Here is a 19,742-nt window from a genome sequence, read left to right as displayed (position 1 = left end):
TTGAATGCAATTTAAAAACCGACCTTGGCAAGTTATACAACGTGGAAAACTTCGCATGCATGTGAGAACAGCTAGTTCTGAAGGATGACTTAAAGCAGCAAATTCGTGCTAATGAAGGAATTATTATATTCAAAGCAATGTAAACGGGTGTAATGGCAATGCGTTATCTTGATAGTATTGCTGCGCATCAGCTCATCTGTTGCGGCAATTTCCAACTGCGACATCATCCAGCCACAGCGACAGTATCGCTTCTACAGTTTTATCAGCACTTTTAAAGTTACTGCTTTAGAGATTGAACTAACTTCTCCAACCAAATACTGTTATGTCAGATATGTACGTAACTAATTCACAACAGAACGTGCAGTACGTGTGTAATGATTCAGGTCGGATACCTGTTTTTCTATGTGCGTTTGGGTTTGCAACACAGTTTGGAACACAGTGCATATTAAGTATTTTACCTGATGGAGACCTGTATGTTTTATAAAACCTGCTGATGAAAGTAGAACTTTATAAATGCTTTATTATAAGCCTAATAAAATGTAATAACCCTGCTATATGATGTAAATTAACTTATCATTATTACTATTGTGGGTCATATAGGAGAGAGAGTGTGTGACTCAGACCTGAAAGCACATTGTGCCGTTGGTATGTTGAGAATCTGTTGTAGTTTGCATTGTTTGTTTAACATGTCTGTTGAACTAGGCTAGGACTTTTTCCACTGTTCCTAATGGACAACTAGTTAGGGCATGTCAGACAAGCATGGTCAAAAGTAAACAACTGGTCATATTAATTCTCATATTTTCTAGTTGTTTAGGTAGATGTCAGATTACAGACCTTAAAAAAACAATGTAATAGTTACCCTTGTCCTATGTTGGATTGGCTAATAGGTTTGCAATGCCTAGGACTAGTTGTACCAGAGAATGTGTTTGTGTGGATGTAATGCAGTTGGTAGAAGTGGTTGTTTTAAGAACGATGCTCTATTGAGCAAATTCAGGTTTGAGATTTTCTAATTTGAGTGGAAGTAGTATGAGCTAGCCAACCATGTAACAAGATTAATTGTGATACCCTGGAATAAAAATCAAAACCCTCTTTTCCCTTTTATTTAGTACCATTATCTTTCGTATGTACATTACTGTTCGAAAGTTTGAGGTCAGTCCTATTTTTAAAGAAGTAAATACTTTATTAAGCAAGGACACATTTAATCAAAAGAGACAGAAATTATCTATTTTAAATAAATACTGTTCTTTTGAACTTTCTATTCATCAAAGAATCATGAAAAAAGATTATTCTTTCCACAAAAAAATTAAGCTGCATGAATGTTTTAAACATTGATAATATGTTTATTGAGCTCCAAAATCAGTATTAGAATGATTTCTGAAGAATCATGTGACGTTACTGAAAATTCAGCTTTGCCATGAATAATTATATTTTAAAATATATGAAAGTAGAAAACAGTTATTTTAAATTGTTATAATATTTCACATTATTACAGTTTTTACTGTGTTTCCGATCAATTAAATGCAGCCTTGGTTTTGAGCATAAGAACATTCTTTCAAAAACATTAAAAATCTTACCAACCCCAAACTTTTGAACTATAATGCTCACTATCTTCCCCTCTCTCTTTATTTTTGTTAGTCTTTTTTGATTTTCCTTGCAGGATAAATAGCTGAAAGTCAGTGGATTTGTTTTCTGCTGAGCTCCATTATGGGCTGCAGTAGCAAAATCTATATAGTCCTATACTGGATGTTTACATGTTCAGTATAGTACAAAATACCCACGCACCTGTATGTTATGTCCATAACCGTGATTGATTCTGAGTCTGTGTAATGCTGGACTTCCTTTGTGCATGCCTCGCTTTATGATATGTTCCTTTTGTTTAAAGGAACTGGATTGTGATGTTTAGGTTGTTATTGTGGCGGTGCTCATTTCAGAGGCTGGAATGTGTGTGCCTGTGTGTAGTTTCTGTAACTCTAGGCAGAAGCTGTGAGGCCTTGACTGTAGCCCTGTAGAGAGGCCCATTGAAGGGGAAGTTGGCTCTGTATGTGTGTGTATGCGTGTGTGTGCATGCAGACCACTGGGATTGGACACAGGGTAGAAAGACCCCCTGTACGGAACGAGGGAAAAGGGAGGAAAGAGGAAGGAGGAGTCAATATCACTTTTCTGGTCATGTGTGTGTTCTTGCCCCGTGTTTTGCATGGACTGAGTGAGTGAGTGAGTGAGTGAGTGCTCGTGTTATGGCAAGGGTAACTAAAGACGAATACGTAAAAAGACTATTCACAGCTGAGAAAGGTTTCAGCCTAAAGTAAACAGCCTAAATTTGACTTTTGTAATGTAACTTGTTGGCCTGATGTTTGTTTATTTACTGTGGCTAATGTTTTACAGTGCTATCTTTGTCTTTGCATCTTTTTAAAATAATATTTGTTTGCTTATGGTGAATTTAACAGTTCAGAAATAATTGATGTTCAGTGTAAGGAGGTTTTTCAGCATGATGGAATGATAAATGATTAATGTATGTCTTTGAGCAGCGCATCTTCCGCTACTGTGGATTGGTACTATTTGCTCAGTGCCTGACATTGCTATATATGGCTTAGCTAAACCTATGTGGACTGAGAGTCAAATAGACTGAAATAACACAGAAAATGTATGATTTTTTTTTTTTTTTTTTTTTATCTCTTTCCATTGCATTGATTTCTGTAAGATCCTCTAGTTACTTTGGATAGTCCTTCAATATACAAGGGTTATTATATACAGTCAGCCAGGGTGATCAGGAAGTGGAAGGATCTTGTCATCCTAATTACATACTTACCAAGTAAATACATAAATTATACTAAAGTTTAGTGGTCATTACACAAAAATAACTGACAGCAGGGTGCAACGATTGGCCAATCAGAGGTAGATGTTGCTCAGCCTCAATTTAGGTTCTTCTTCACAATGTTTTTTATTCTGAACTGTGATAATTCTGTCTCATCAAGATTTTGAGATGCACATTTGTCCCTTATTTTAAAAGTTTTCTAATATACACTGTCAGCAAAAAAAATGTTGTCACTGGGACAGTACTCTAAAAGCTAAAAGCTACATCTTTGTACCTTATTTACCCCTAAATGGTACCTAATAGGACCTTAAAGGTGCATGTTAGTACCTTAAGTGTATATTTTGTACTATTGTAATATTTTGTAACTGGAGGGTACCACTCCAGTGACAGCTTTGTGCCTTTTCTTCTGAAAGTAATGTTAAATAAATGAATAAATTCTGAGATTAAAGTAAAATAAAAGTAGAGAATGTTGCTGCAGTCTCCACTGTATTAAAAGGATGGTTCACCCAAAAATGAAAATTATGTGGTCATTTACTCAGCCTCATGTTGTTTCAATCTGAGTGACTTTCTTTTCTTCAGTGGAACATAAAAGAAGATAATCTGAAGAATGTTGGTAACCAAACAGTTTTGGTTACCATCGATTTCCATTGTATGGACAAAAATGTACATGCATTTCTCAAAATATCATCTTGTGTGTTTCACAGAAGAAGGGGAGTCCTACAGGTTTGGAATGACATGTTTGTGAGTACATGATGACCAAACATTCTTTTTTGGGTGAACTGTCCCTTTAGGTTGTGTTTATGTTGAAGTGATTTTTGGATGTGATGTTGGCCTACATGGATCGAATTTGTTTTTCTCCTGAATATTAGGCTACCACATTTCTTGGGGTTAAATCTAAACCAGATTGATTTCTACACATATACTAGCTGTTCCGGCTCCTTATGTTAATGCTGCCTGTGGTTGAATATCTACAGTAGTATAAACAATTACTTATACATTTACATAACGTGTATGTTTTACCCTATGCAAATAGAAATCTCTGAAAGAATCCGACAGTAAAATGACTTTACCATGTCCTCATAGAGTGTTGCTTGGCATGAGTCTTAGTTTGTATTTGTGCGGTGTACTTGTGGAATTTTGTGTGTTGTGTGTGTGAGAGAGAGACTTTGTGTGTGAGTGTGTGGCAGTGTTATAATCTGGCAGTGTGTTCCAGTAGGGTTCGTGTGAGGACAGCAGCAGTTTCTGTGTGTTCTGGACCCGAACTGACGCAACTGGCTCTGCGCATTACACATACACACATATTTCCTTAGCGTGTGTGAATGATGGAAATGTGTAGGACTGTTTGTCTCGAAGTCTCTGTCTGTTTTTATGCTGATCCGTGCGTGTCTTTATAGCCGTCAAAGCCAGTTTGCCGGGTTGATCCAAGTGTGAGAACATTTCTACAGGGCTTTAGTATGTGATGTTGCATGTGTTCCTGTGTTTTCCACATGGTCTCAATGCCAGGCCTGGCATTCCTGCCGCGTGAGTCTGTCTCTGTCTGTTGTCATAGCTAATGAAGGTTTATGAAACCCTGACAGCATCTCTGTCCTGTCCTGCGTACAGGCGCCCCTCAGCCTCTGCTGTAAGGGCTGGGGCGCTTTTCTCTGTTTACTTAAATTTATGACCTAACTATGCCTAAAAGCCACACTAGTTACAAAGTCAACCCGCATTATGCAGTTACTAGAAGTTTTTATCGCGAAGAAACCATAGTTACGCATGTCGATTGAAGTATCACCATAGCTACATGTTATAGATTTACTATAGCATGACCACTGTGTTACACAATAACCACTGGCAATATGTTATGGAATATGCTAACCTCTGGTTATCAGCAATGACTTTGCTCTCTGCATTTGTTTTCGAAAAGGAGGTCAAAGGCAATTCTCCCCATATTTTCAAACCGTTTTCAATTTCGATTAAAAGATAGCAATCATGCATGTTACTTTGAAGGCGATCTTCTCCACTTTAGTCATGTGGTACCTCATGTTCCTTTATATGATAAACAGGCCATTACACTCACAACCAGGTCATTCTTCTGAAGAGGGACAGTCTTTCTCGTACACCTTGGCCTACATACTTGTTAGTGCTATGTGATGCTTCATTCAGTTCAATCATTAACTCTGAACTACCTTAAAGGGCATCACAATCATACATATAGTGAGGCCGCAGTCAAAGTGTCAGTCTTGCCGTCTTCACATGTCCAGACCTGAAATATCCCGGGTGTTCTCAGATTTCTTAGATGCTTTATGGCATCAGATGAAACGTTAACCTGACCGGCCAATTAAGACACTTTTAACATTTTCTGAAAGTCTCTTATCTCCTTCATGCTATGTGTGCGTTGATAACAAGAGCCATATACTGAAGCTAATGCGAATAGCTGGCATCTCAGTGTGCACACACAGTTAATGATTTTGGAGACTTGTAAAAGCAAGGACTAAATTTACCTTACAATTGCTTTCAGAACGACTGCTTTTAGTGTACCTTTTAGAAGGAAATTGCGTTCATTAAAATATATGAATTCATCATGTTATGATTATCAGGAAAATAGTATTAATCAATGGATTTGTCCTTCTAACCTTCTTTTTGTTAAATCTATGTTTTGCACTTTACATGTTAAATTCATTTTAGATTACTGAGTGTAATGCAGAGCATTGCTCATAATATTAGTTGATGAGGACTATATTGTATAGCAAGGCTAATCACTCATAGCTACAGCTCACTTCACTAAGTCTACTTTATTATTTAACAGATTTTTTTTCCACACAGGCTGTTGAGAAATTAGGTACAATCCAGAATAATGAAACTCAATGACTTTTTTCCTGCACTTGAGTGCATAGAGATGTGAATGCTTATGTAAGCAAGTGTGAAGTAAAAGTGACCTAAAAAAGTATAAGAATTGCATTACTTTCTTTGAAATAAATACCAGTCTGTTTTATATTTTCTTATATAATGACAGAGACATTTAAAGAGTATGTTTGCACCCACTGTAAGCCTGTACTTCAAAGTTCACATTTTTTATTATTGTTTATTTATTAATTTAACGTTGATTTATTATTATATGATTTACTTCTGTCCCCCTTTTTGAATCTGCCTGAATATTGACAAGCAAAAACAATCATTATCATTACTGGAAAAGCCATGAAAAATAGCAACATCCATCTGCAGGTTACCTTCAAAAATATGCACATAAGTAGTGCCATGTTTGTGGATGACTGCCAACTAAATCTTCACAAACAGTGATTGCAAATGTTTCACACATTTTGAATAGATGAATAAATGAACAGCCCAATTTAGAGAAATGCATGATTATGTGCTGAAGTGTTTTGAAATGGTTTTATTAGTGTGAGTTTTCTGTGTGCATTAGAGTAATTTGAGAACTTTCTCTTGAAGAGGTTACGTTGTGTGTGTGTGTGTGTGTGTACACTATATGAAGCTTTTCCTCACAACATACTGAGTGAAAACAGGAAAACTGTGACATCACCCTCTATGCTGAGGTATGTTTATTTGGTTTGCACTCTTCCTGTTTGTACACATTGAGTCGTGATGTTCCTGCGACCTTTCACATAGATCTCCACTTTATTGTTGATTCCATGTATTACGGTTAATCGCATGCATTTATCATATACACATTTATTGTGACAATATTCTTATCACCTGATGCTTTTTAGCTGTTTGAGTTGGTGTCTCACTTTGACCTCTGACTCATTTCAGCATGGTTGCTGTTCCTCATGGGTTGCTCAGTGGGGCTATATAATGATGTTATGTTTTTTTTTTTTTTTTTTGCTGACCTTGTTCTTTTTTCTTTTTTTTTTTCAAAGAAGGCTTTTGATGGAGATATTGAAGCTGACATCTGTTTGTTTTCATTTGCACGGTCTCCTACAACCACTCCAATCCTCCTGCCCTTCCTCGATGGTGTAGCACTGATAGCTAATTAATATTCCCCTCTATCTCGTACGCTCTTTATCAATGCGCATACATTAGTGATGTTTATATAAAGATCTCTGTGTTTCCCCCCATTCAGTTTGTGATACTGGCCTCATAGCTTTAATCAGAATGATTTATTGTTCTATTAAAGAATTGTTAATTATTCAGCACTCGCTGAAGAACGTCAGTTATGATTTGTGGTTTTGTTATTCTGTCGGTCTGTGCTGAAGAAATAAGGAATGTCCTTTTTTTTTAATTCCTGCTTTATATACACTACCAGTCAAAAGTTTAGAATAATCACAATTTTTGGGGGGTGTGTTTGAAAGAAGTCCTTTATGCTGAACAAGCCTGCATTTATTTGATCAAAAATGCAGTAAAAACAGTATTACTGCATAGTATTATTTCAATTCAAAGTAAGTTTTTTTTTCTGATTTAGTATATTTTAAAATGTAATTTATTCATGTGATGACAAAGCACTTCAGTCTTCAGTGTCATTGATAATGGTTCAGTCTTCCGTTATTAATAATGGTTCTTGTTATTATCAAGGCCGAAAAATAGTTTTTGATGCTTAATAAATATGTTGATATGCTTGATACTTGGATATACATAATACTTGATACTTTTTTCAGGATTCTTTAATGAATAGAAAGCTCAAAAGCATTTATTTGAAATAGAAATATTTTGTAACAAATGTCTTTACTGTCACCTTTTATCAATTTAATGCGCGCTTGCTAAATAAAAGTATTCATCAATTCAGTTTTGTCATCACAGGAAAAAAATACAATTTAAAATATATTCAACAAGAAAACGGTTCTTTTAAATTCTTAATTAATGTTGTATTCTTATGTTCCCATCATCCACATAAATGCACAACTCTGTATGTTTACCCTATTTCTCCTCCTCCTCCTTCGTCTCCTATAGTGATGGAGTCAGCCGTTAGTACATCCACTCAAGTGCCAGATGAGTTTGACCGTAATGTTCCACGGATCTGTGGTGTGTGTGGAGACAAAGCCACTGGCTTTCATTTTAATGCAATGACCTGCGAGGGCTGCAAAGGCTTCTTCAGGTACACATGCACGCACTTTCTCTCATCCAATTTGGTATTCGCACATTTACACCGATGTTCATTAAGAAACCCATTAACACATATTATCTGTAACCAATGTGATACCGCCGTACTATTTTTAGCATTTTTGCGTGCGTGTGCATTAGGCGCAGTATGAAGCGGAAGGCCAGTTTTACCTGTCCCTTTAATGGAAGCTGCACCATCACTAAAGATAACCGTCGCCACTGCCAGGCCTGCAGACTCAAGCGTTGCCTGGATATTGGCATGATGAAAGAGTGTGAGTTACTAGCCAACATGACACATCTCAGAACACTGATTACTGGGAGCCAAGATATACTTTGTTTTATCATGTTTAAATTATAGTTTAGATTTTTATTTAAACTTATTTTCAAAAGCTTCCAAATGTCATTTTTGTGATCTTGAAGGGTTCTGCAGGAATGGCATGCTATTTGTATGGTTGTTCCAAACAAAAGCAAGTAAGATGATCCTCTCACAAAAGGCCCTGAAAGGCAGTCAGCAAAATGATACTTAGGATAAGGAAGTAGTTTCACCATTTGTGAGCACATGAACCTGAGTGGCAGCTCTTTGCGAATCATTTTGAAAGTGAAAGGTGCTTCAGAATATGGATTTCACAATGTTTGATTGCTCTTGTGTTTTGAAGAATCATCATTGGAAATTATAGCTTGTACGTTATCACTTTTTTTAAACAAACATCACATGCAGAAAGATAAGATATAATTGAATTGTCATAAAAAGGCAATATTTGATGCAAATGGTTTAATGTCCCCAACAGTTGTAATAGCTATAAACCTGAATATTTCTTTAAACCTAAAAAGTTTCATTTTAATTTAGAGAGACTGAAAATGAATAATAATAATGCTTAGATTAGTGGGGGGAAGGAAGAGAAATATCCAATAGAAAGGGAAACAAATGTTCAGAAAATCTGGTTCCATTTTTTTTTTCAGAGATTTCTACAAGTAAAAATGGTCTGATGGAATTGTTCTCCCCATTGTCAGTATCTATGACTCTGAATTAAATTAAAGCTATTGATTAAACTGAACTCTTATCAAACTGTACTAAAGTAAATTATAATGAATTATGGTTGTAATATAATACTGGAGAACAACATACGATTTTAGTTTCTCATTTTTTAAATCTGTATTTTACCTGTAATAAAATTATATTACATGAGCATAGTAATAATACTCATCTGTCTTTTTCCTTCAGTTATATTGACGGATGAGGAAGTTCAGAGGAAAAAGGAGCTGATCCAGAGGAGAAAGGATGAAGAGGCGCAGAAGGAGGCGCAGAAGCCCCGGCTTTCAGAGGAGCAGCGCAGCATCATTGATACGCTGGTGGATGCGCATCACAAAACCTATGATGATTCCTACTCTGACTTCTCACGCTTCAGAGTAAACTATTCATCTGATTTTTCTCTGTTCTCTTTCTCTCTTCTGCATACCATTCAACCAGTTTAAACCAGTTTTAAGATGTTCTTGAACAGTGGGCCCAGTGAGGTTTTGGACACTTAAGTGATGCTTAATGTTGCCTGCATTAAGTATCAAACTAAGCGGCACCTGTTTATTTACAGTGTGTTCATATGTTTATGTGTGTTTTGTGTTGCAGCCTCCAGTTAGAGAGGGTCCAGTTACACGTAGTGCCAGCCGAGCCGCGTCTCTTCATTCACTATCAGATGCCTCATCAGACTCCTTCAGCCACTCTCCAGGTGACACACAAACGCACATGCTTATACACGCGAAACAAATGCACACAAACACCTGTAAAGTTTCTTCTGAGAAATGTTTTTCAGCCCAGTCTGAGGCGCGGGCAGGCATGTGTGTTTATGTGTTAGAGGGTTTTATGTCTTATATGCACAGCAGGCTCTGTCCATCTCACCATGCCTGACGTCACAGGAGAGACACTCTAATGACAAACAGACTGTTCACATGCATACGTGTGTGTACACACACACACACACACACACACACACACACACACACACACACACACACACACACAAACACAAACATATGGCTCATCCTGGAAGCAGCAAGTTATTTTTGTAACTTTAAATATGACATTAATCATAAACTCGCTATTGTGGTGGGGGTATGACCATAATCTTATAGCGCACACTACGAGTACTTTTTTATGATTTTTTAAATAAATAATATTACCATTTGGAAAACTCTGTTTTTAATAATATTTTCTGATTGCTGCAGATTTTATTAAGCTTACATAAATTTTTTTTGTCTACTCGCTTTGTTTTGCAGCTCTGATATGTTGACACTGTTTGCTCTTTAGGCAAAGTGTAAATTAGAGAATTATTCTGCTATGTTGACAGCTTTGCTTATTGTTATGAAGGTGTTTGCAAGAGTGCAGAACACAGTACACTGTGAGTCAGTGAGGCTGTGCTGAGCTGCGGACTCAACCAGTCATGTTTACCTGTGTACGAAACATGCACGAAAGATGTCTTCTGTGATTTTAGTGCAAGCTTTGGTGAGCATTTATTACAAAAATAAAAATAAAAAATCAAATGCAGTTTACAGTGTCAAGAATATTTCCCCCAAAATTGTGCATTCATAATATATGACAGCAAATTGAATGTAGACTAAATTGCTGAAATCATCTTTTCCACAATATTTCCTTACAATTGACTAAACCATTAAAAACAGAAGTTGTTTGTTGTCTGGTTGTATTATATAAGCATGTTGGCAGATTTTGAAATGGACACAAGGGGGAGATAATGCTTCTGTTAATCAGCTAAGTGGACACAGTTATCGGCCAATGTCTCAAAATAGTGTCATTTATTTTTTTCTGGGCCTTTGTTTTAGATTTTTACTTGCCTTACAGGCATTTTCACAAGCCCGCCACAAAAATAGTTAATTTCATTCAATGCAAAGAACTACAGTCAAAATCAAGGAATGATCACTTTTGTTTGCATCTGTTTCGGAGTGTAAATCCCTTAGTCAGCTTTCATGGGATGGGCGTATCGATATATCGATACTGATGTGAGTATTGAAAGTAACAATACTCAAATAAAAATTTTGATACTAAGGTGTGTTTTTTTACCAGTTGTTTTGTTTATTTAACAAAAAGTATAATGCGTACAATATGCATTGAATTGGACGGATAACCTATGTTAGCGAATAATTGAGTAGGATGGAACTATTTTCCTGCTCATCTGAATACATGCAAACATTGCAAGACAGAACCAATCAATCACAGAGAGCATTCATTCACTGCTGACATTCAAACATTGCATGCATTTGCCAAAACAAAAGTGTCAAAAAACATATATGTTTTGAGTAATTTCTCAATAAACAAATTGAAATTGTAGCCTACATAGTTTGTGCAATTACATTTATTTAAATTGAACATTAAAAGTTTATTTTGATTATGTTCTATTCTGTTATGTTAATATAAATCATACGAACTATGGTTTTACTAAAGGGACTGTAGTTCAACTATAGTATTTGTAGATTTCCATGGTTACCACTACAGTAAACATATTTTAACCATGTGTAAACAAAAATATTACCTAATAAGTTGCAAGTAAAGCATATTGAATGTTGGTATGCATTTCAAATGTAATGTTAAGTGGGTAGCATTTCACATTTTACTCTTAGTGATTTAATCATTTAATACATTTCATACATTTTAAAGTTCAGTTTAGAAGTATCCTATCGGTATCGATATCAATGATACTGTTCTTTAAAAGTATTCTTTTATAATATAGAAAAAAATAAATAAAGTGCTATCGTCCATCCCTAGTGTTCAGAAAATGCTGGAAGAATTCCAGTGTACTTTAAATGTTGAGTTTGAAAGGTTGCTTAGATGAAGCAAAGCATTGATCTTTTTTGTTGTTGTTTTTTTCTCTCTTTTTCTGTCTCTCTCTCTCTCTTCACATCTGTAGAGTCAGGAGATCGTAAGATGAATCTGAGTAATCTGTTGATGATGTATCAGGAGCAGGGTTTGAGCTCCAGTCCAGACTCAAAGGAGGATGAGGGCACTGGTCTTTCCATGCTTCCTCACCTGGCTGACCTTGTTTCCTACAGCATTCAGAAGGTCATTGGCTTTGCCAAGATGATTCCAGGATTCAGGTATTTTTTTTGTGTGTCAGGAAAATTTCAGAATTTAAAAAACGTCTCTTTTTTTAAAAAAAATTCATGAATTCATTTTATTTGGAATGGCAGGAGGATGGATTTACTGAATTGCAATTTAAAGAAATTCAACAGTCACCAGAAGGAATTCAGTTTTTTACAGCAGTAATTAAGTAGTGTTTTTAATTTTGCATATTTGAATTTTACTGTACAACATCGGAAAATATGTACTAGTTTTCAAAAACTCAATATGCTATACAGTCAATAAAAAAATTTAAAAAATCGAAGTAAATTAGAGCATTCCAGGACATGATATACATATGCTTAGTTCAGCTGAATGGAGCTGTTCTAAAAGGAATAGTTCACCCAAAAATGAAAAGTTGCTATTAATTTACTTACTCTCAGGCAAAAAAATTCAAGATGTAGGTGACTTTTTCCTTCAGTAGAACAGTAAAGAAGATTTTAGCTGAAACCATGGTCCTTGGTGATTCATAAAATGCAATTTAATGGCTAAAGACTATTTTTTTCACTTTGGATGCTTTAGACAAGTAAAACATCTTTCACTTCATTATTGGGTGCTTTAATAATACAATTGCGTATAAATTGTCAATGTCATTAGCTGATTACATAAACAAATTGATGAATCAGTTATTTGAACCAGTTCATTGAAACAAACTGTCCAAAAAGAATCAGATTTCCTGGTTGCCTGAGTCTGTGGGTTATAGATAATCATGTTGTAAATAATCTTCAGTTTCTTGCAATAACCCGTCAGGAGCCACAGGTATTGTTTTTGTTGCCTGTATATGTTTTTTTATGTGATGGCAGCCATTCACTTGCATTTTATGAATCTCCAAGGACCATTTTTCAGCTACAAATCTTGTTCTGCTGAAGACAAATAGTACCCTACATCTCGAAAGCCCTGAGAGTGAGTAAATTAACAGCAATTAATTTAGATTTTTTTGGTGTACAAAACTAAAATTTTTGTTGGTCTTTCTTGAGCAAGGATGATCTCTACATTCCTTTTATCCATTTTTGTGGTGCTTGTTTGTGGCCTTTTTCCCAAAAGGATAATGTTAACATGACTATCATCGTTTTAATTGCCTCAGGAACATAAAAATATGTTTGACCTTATAGACTGTCACTCACTGTACATGTTTCTTGCCTGCCTCTGTGAACTTCCATGTATTTCCCAGCTTCCTCAGAATGTGCGCACATACATATGCATGATGGACCGCATGTTGCTGTGGTAACCATAGGAGTGTCATGTTATCTGCACTGAATGCACCCACTCCCTCTACATCTGCCATTCACAGAATCCAGCATGAGCCAACATTTGATGTGTGTGCATTTGTGTCTGTTTGTGTGTCTCAGAGAGCTGACAGCTGAAGATCAGATTGCTTTGCTCAAGTCCAGTGCTATAGAAGTGATCATGCTCAGGTCCAACCAGTCTTTCAGTCTGGAGGACATGAGCTGGAGCTGTGGAGGACCCGAGTTTAAATACTGTGTGAATGATGTCACGAAAGGTACACACAAACAGACATACATTGTTTCATGCAGAGGCTGCAGTTGTGCTGTTGTTTATTAAAACTAAATTAAAAATCATTTTCATTAGTTAAAATAAAGCTGAAAAGAAAATTATAAATGTTGCCTTGGCAACTAACTGAAATAAAATGTTTGATGTACTAATATTAATAAAACTAAAACTGAAACTGAAACAAAAGGTAATTCAAAATATTGATAAATAACATACTAGCACATAAACATACAAAAATAATACTGAATAGGTACATATTATGTCAAAGCTTACTTGGTTACATTTGCATTTTATTGGATGTCAGCAGTGGGTTTGGTGATTTTTGTGAAAGTTATGTAAGGTGATTATTTTTTATTTATTTTATCAAAATAAGTTTTCTGCATGGAAACTAGATACTGTCTCCAAAAAATGTGGACACTAAGCCAAAATTAAAAAATGTATTAATATCTTTGTTTTGGGTAGCAAAATCTAAAATAACAAACTAAGAAGAATATAGCACAAACATTAATTGGTAAAATTTTTGCAAAGTTCACATGCATCAGGTATAATTAACTAATATATGGCATTTATCTAGGCTAATGTTTTAAATTGTTAATGTATACATAATGTATACATATTTCATTTTAAATGTTATAAATTAGCATAAATATAGACCAATACATGAAAGTTTTGATTATTATAGTTTCCTGAAGTTTGTTACATTTAAATGAATGATGAATTAAATATAATTAGTTATAATAATTACTGTATAATAATGATCTATTATTAATTAATAAGTAATTATAAAACAAAAGATACGGTTTTCAAAAATGAAATCAAAAAGGCTTTTAATCACTTTCTGGTTATCAAACATTGTGACCAAGGTTGTGACTATCAGTGTGATGAACAACAGTTGTAGTTAGTCTCTGTTAATAATGAGCCTAATGGAATCATCCTGATTTTGTGTATGTTTGGGGGCACAGCTGGACACACTCTGGATCTGTTAGAGCCTCTGGTGAAGTTTCAGGTGGGCTTGAAAAAGCTCAACCTACATGAGGAGGAACATGTGCTGCTGATGGCCATTTGCCTGCTGTCTCCAGGTCAGCGTGTATCCCATGTGCACCAAGCATTAGACAGACTGAGACGTCATCCGTGAAACAAGCCTGTGCTTGCGAACAGAAATCTCACTTGTCTGTGTTTGTGTGCTCGTAGACCGGCCTGGGGTGCAGGACCACGAGCGAGTGGAAGCGTTGCAGGACAGGTTATCTGAGGTTCTGCAGGCGTATATCCGTGCGCATCACCCGGGGGGGCGTCTGCTCTACGCTAAGATGATCCAGAAGCTGGCGGACCTCCGCAGCCTGAACGAAGAGCACTCCAAACAGTACCGTTCCCTTTCTTTCCAGCCCGAACACAGCATGCAGCTGACCCCTCTGGTGCTGGAGGTGTTCGGTGGACAGGTCACTTAGCAAGTTCACCCAAGTCGGAGCAAGACATGCGGGTCAAACAGTGTGACCCGGAGGATTGTGGAGTGGAGTGAATGTACGGACAATCACCTTAAAATGCATACAGAATTTCCAGGATGAAGTTTGTGTGTGTGTGTGTGTGTGTGTAAGTGTATCCCTCATCATTTACCGATCGGCTAGGGAGTGCCATAGATGTTATATGTAAGGAAGACATTCTCATGAGAATGTAATATGGTCATGATGTTTTTCACTGTGGCAACTCATTACAGTATATTTTACTGTAGTATCAATAGCCAACAGTATTACACTGCATGTGTAAGATGAGTGTGTGAGCGTGCGGTCCTGTTCTAAACCTCTGCATGGTCCCCAAAGCGCTGTCCACAACTGCTGATGTCCTGTCTCTTCACCTCCTGCCTTTAAATGCACAGGGTTTAAAGTACTAATGCAAGCACACAGCTCTAACTCACCCCTCGCCTAGCCACTTAACCAATCAAACGGCAGCTCTGCACCATTTTCCTCTGCCTCCAGAGCTCTGATAGGTCGCTGAACAATGGCTGTCTTCTCTCCTGTTATTTGCCTGTGCAGTGATTGGCCAATAACCTTACGCCTCCGCAAAGTGGTCAGTGCAGCATTAGCGCTCGCCACGCAGCTAACCTGTAAATAAGACTCAGTATCTATATTCGTAACTTTTCAAATCAGTGTAAATAGAGTTTGATATAAGCGCTTCTTGTGGCTAATGGTAGAATCTAGCAGAGGGAGACCCTGCAGCCCTGGCTGGTTATAATGAATAAGTAAACAAAGACTACGATCTAACTGCGTTTATAAAAACATACAGGAAGTGGAATCATGAATTACATTTTAAAAAACAGCTTTACCTCCGTTCTTTACTGTATATTGTCGTAAAGTCCTGTAGGTTACATATTTCTCAAATCTTTCATTCTATCATTCATAGTTTTTTTTTTGTGGGGGGGGGGGGGGGGGGTTAGTTCAACTAAATATTTTTTTTTTCAACGTTTTACCCTTCGTTATCCACCTTTTTTTTCTTTTTCTAATGACACCACTAACAAAATCCTGAATGCTTTTTTTTTATCATGAATTTAGTTTATTTAATTTTTTTATTTATAGCACATTTCACACAAGCAAGTTACACAGCTAAAATACAAATGTCTGAGTCATATTTCAACCCAAATGAAAAGAATTTCCCCAGATGTAATTTTAATTACTCTAATATGACAATGGATATTACAATTATATATTATTTACATTTTAAATAATATATATATATTTTCTCCTAATATTAAATTAATGAGGTTTTTTTTTTCACATTATGGTATTCAAAAATAGTGGGAAAACATTCTTAATAAATAAGATGAATTGGAATACTTAAAAAAAAATCATAGTTTCATAATTTGGAGTGAATTATGACCTATGAACTGTTGTATCTTCCTGACAGGTTGAGGGAGATTCATCTAATAACTGTTTGTTTTGCTTTGTGAGATAATACTACATTACATTTTTAAAGTAACTAAAAGCAGCATGCTGGGTAATTTATGATTTAAATTTTTGTCATCTGTAACTGTGGTGTTACATGCTTCCTGAGTATATTTGATATTTTGTTGGCACAGGGAAGTTCTTCAATGCATATTCTGATTACAGCATAACACAACTCAGCATGTTCTTCTCTTATGCTGGTTGTTATTATCTAAACAGTAATAATTATCTAAACATGTCGGGCATGGTATAAACCGTGTTAATATCAAATTAGCCACTGCCTGCATTGTGTCCTCTAAAACAAACATAACTGCCTTAGCTTGGCCTCAGCTGTTCACAGTTATTCACTTTGATCTTTTTATGCTTTTTAATTATGTAAGAGTCATTTTCTCTACTGTGTAAAATATCTGTAAGTGATATTTGCGAGACTGTCGTCAAGGGCTCCTTGAGACGCAATATAGGGCTGATGCTTACAGAGCGCTATCACTGTTGCTTTATTTATCTTGTTCTCTTGGTTTCTCCACAAGCTTTTTTTTAATCACGTCTGATTCGTATGAATCTTCTTCTGAGTCAGGGCTCAGGGTCATTAGGAAAAACTTTTCTGTGGTATGAGATTTAATCAGTTTAATGAAGATTGTCTGTAGGTGTGAGTTTGGCGTCAGAACTGGGTCGAACGATTTAATGATCATGTAAGCTGAATTTAACTACCTGGAAACTGCGGTCGCTCGGAAAGGAGAGCGCAGTGCGTGTCTGTGTCTGTGGAAGCGTGTGTTTATGAAGTGAGGGCAATGTATAGCATTTACCTATACACCAAGTATATTCATATATAATTGGGTGTCGCATAATTGGCCCAGCCTTGATGGGAATGTGTGTTTGTGTGAGAAGGTTATCGTTTCCTCATTATATTACTATTCAAATAACTTAGTCATGGCACTTAAGATTAAATGACATGGAAGGTTTGCTATATATATCTATGAGTATTACTTTGCAAATGTAAAAGATTAAAATATTTTCTTGTAGACTAGTTTTGATATTCTGGTATCAGTGTACAGGTGGTGGCACAGGGCAGAGGGTTGTTTCTTTATGTGTGGGTAGGTATACAAATGTCGGAAAGTATGATTGAATGCTAACCTCCTGCCCAGTGCGGGCATATTATATATATATATATATATATATATATATATATATATATATATATATATATATATATATATATATATATATATATATATATATATATATATATATATATATATATATATATACACACACATTTCTTTCATGATCGTATTGCTCTCATTCAACTGTCTGTTTTATCGTTTTCATGCCTTCTGTCTATTCTAAGCTGCTCAGTACTTTGTGGGATGAGGGCGTACACTCAATTTTGAACTGGAAAACTATGAAATCTTCCAGTCTTGAGCATTGTTGTAATCATTCACTCACTTGTTTCATTCTGATTTCATGAAGAACGAGTGAGAATATCCCTGCAGCACTTACCATAAATATAGATCAGACAAACCAGGACAACATGTCACATTTAAACAGCTGCGAAATATACAGTATGCATGGTGATGATGATGATGATGATGATGATGATGATGGCGAGACATAAGAAAGACGAAGATGAAATTGATGTTGGTCTCTTTTCCGAGTCCAAAATGTAACCATAACAAACTACCTCTCTGGGGAACAGACACATTTGATTTGTATTTTTTTTATGATTCATGTTTGTATTTATTGCTGTGCAGTGGCTCACATGGACAACCCAGTACCTCATGTATGAATATCACTTAACAACAAAGACGCCTTAACAGCTGTTATATCAGAATTTTTTTTTTTTAGAATAATATTATGTGTGTGTACAGTATTTGTATCCTTAGCTTTCTTCAACATGCTGAAACATTCACATACACGGACAGACAACCTTCACAAGAAAGCTGAAAGCTGTTAAGGTGTGGTCACTTCCATGATTGACAGTGTTCAGTTGCTGCTGGGATTGGTTGGCCATCCTCAGGCCCCTCCCCTTCTTTATTCTGACTGCTCAGTTGGATTTTGCTGCTCCGCAAAAATAACTACACAAAACCTGTCAGAGCATGGCCTTCTCTCTTTTTCTCTTTTTAAACGGTGATGTGTCAAGCGGACATCATCTACTCTGCAAATCACACTTGCTCAAACTTTACCTCATACAAAAACGCATATACACTCTACAGTCAATACCTCAGCCAGGTCAATCCTAAAATGGAGTAGATGATGCTTTCCAATTGATGATCGAGTCATCCGTGACAAAGAGGAAAATGAAGAGAGACATGCTCTTTACCTCTCTTCTTCTGCCTGGTCACCATTGGACAGGAGATCAATAGAAAGTTTGTGGCACTAAATGGCTCATAAGTGCAGAAGCACTTCTGTCTCTGAGTGAATGGGTACCATAAGGAAAACTGTAATACAAATGCTAGCTGTTTACTGAGGCTAAAAGTAGAATGCCTGCTTACCAGGACAAAACCAGTTGAATATGACCATTCATGAAACGGTTAAAATTGCCTGTTTTGTTTTCTTTCTTTCGTTTTTCTTTTTTTTTGTTTTACATCATAAAGTATTGTAAATTCATGTTCCTGATTTCATGTAATATTGGTCAAATGTTTTACAAATCAATAAAAAAATATAATAATAAACACTGGTTACTTTGATTTTCTGTCATATAGGGGAGAGTGCGGTAGGCTGTCAGCCTATTAATCTAGAAAAATGAAATATTTTTGTCAATATGTTAATAAAGGGCCCATCAAATATAGCTGCATGTGACTGATAAACAAATAAGCATCTTTTATGCTCAAGCCATTTTTTCTTATTAAAAATAATAAACTATGCCAAGGTATATATATATATATAATTTAAAGTTTTCCACTTTCTCAAAATGTATAATACCTACAGTGGGTATAGAAAAGAATCACCCCCCTTTAAAATAATAACATTTTGTTGCTTTGCAGCCTGAAATGAAGACGGACACAGCTTTTGTTTTATCCAGAAGCAACTTGTAACATCTAAGAGAAAGATATAACACCAACATGTCAGAAAAAAAAAAAAACATAATTGAGATTATTTTAAAGGGGGGTGATTCTTTTCTATACCCACTGTTTCTATATGATTATTGATAATTACAGGACACATTGAGAAAAATAATGCAATTGCTCAACCCGTACTCTATATTGTTGAGTGTTAGAATGGTCATTTATAACATTATACCAAACCATGCATTAATCTATCTAAATATGATGTATGCTTACTCATATAATAAAATATGGATGCCTGAGATTCACAATAGGTTATGAGAGATTCA

General features: G+C 35.9%; 1 protein-coding gene across 1 annotated transcript in view; it reads left to right on the top strand.

The window, feature by feature from the left end:
- vdrb (vitamin D receptor b) overlaps positions 1-19,080 on the top strand; it is a 20,059-nt gene extending 979 nt beyond the window's left edge. Inside the window, exons 2-9 of the mRNA XM_019095802.2 lie at positions 7,697-7,841; positions 7,988-8,118; positions 9,069-9,253; positions 9,468-9,567; positions 11,758-11,944; positions 13,316-13,467; positions 14,441-14,557; positions 14,670-19,080. Coding sequence (XP_018951347.1) covers positions 7,699-7,841; positions 7,988-8,118; positions 9,069-9,253; positions 9,468-9,567; positions 11,758-11,944; positions 13,316-13,467; positions 14,441-14,557; positions 14,670-14,923 — 1,269 coding nt within the window. The 5' untranslated portion in view covers positions 7,697-7,698 and the 3' untranslated portion in view covers positions 14,924-19,080. The remainder of the gene's footprint in view (positions 1-7,696; positions 7,842-7,987; positions 8,119-9,068; positions 9,254-9,467; positions 9,568-11,757; positions 11,945-13,315; positions 13,468-14,440; positions 14,558-14,669) is intronic.
- Positions 19,081-19,742: the final 662 nt, after the last annotated feature.

This window comes from Cyprinus carpio, chromosome A6 (genome assembly GCF_018340385.1).
Source record: "Cyprinus carpio isolate SPL01 chromosome A6, ASM1834038v1, whole genome shotgun sequence".
In the NCBI taxonomy this organism is placed as follows: Eukaryota; Metazoa; Chordata; class Actinopteri; order Cypriniformes; family Cyprinidae; genus Cyprinus; species Cyprinus carpio.
This window is presented reverse-complemented; position numbering and strand designations above follow the sequence as displayed.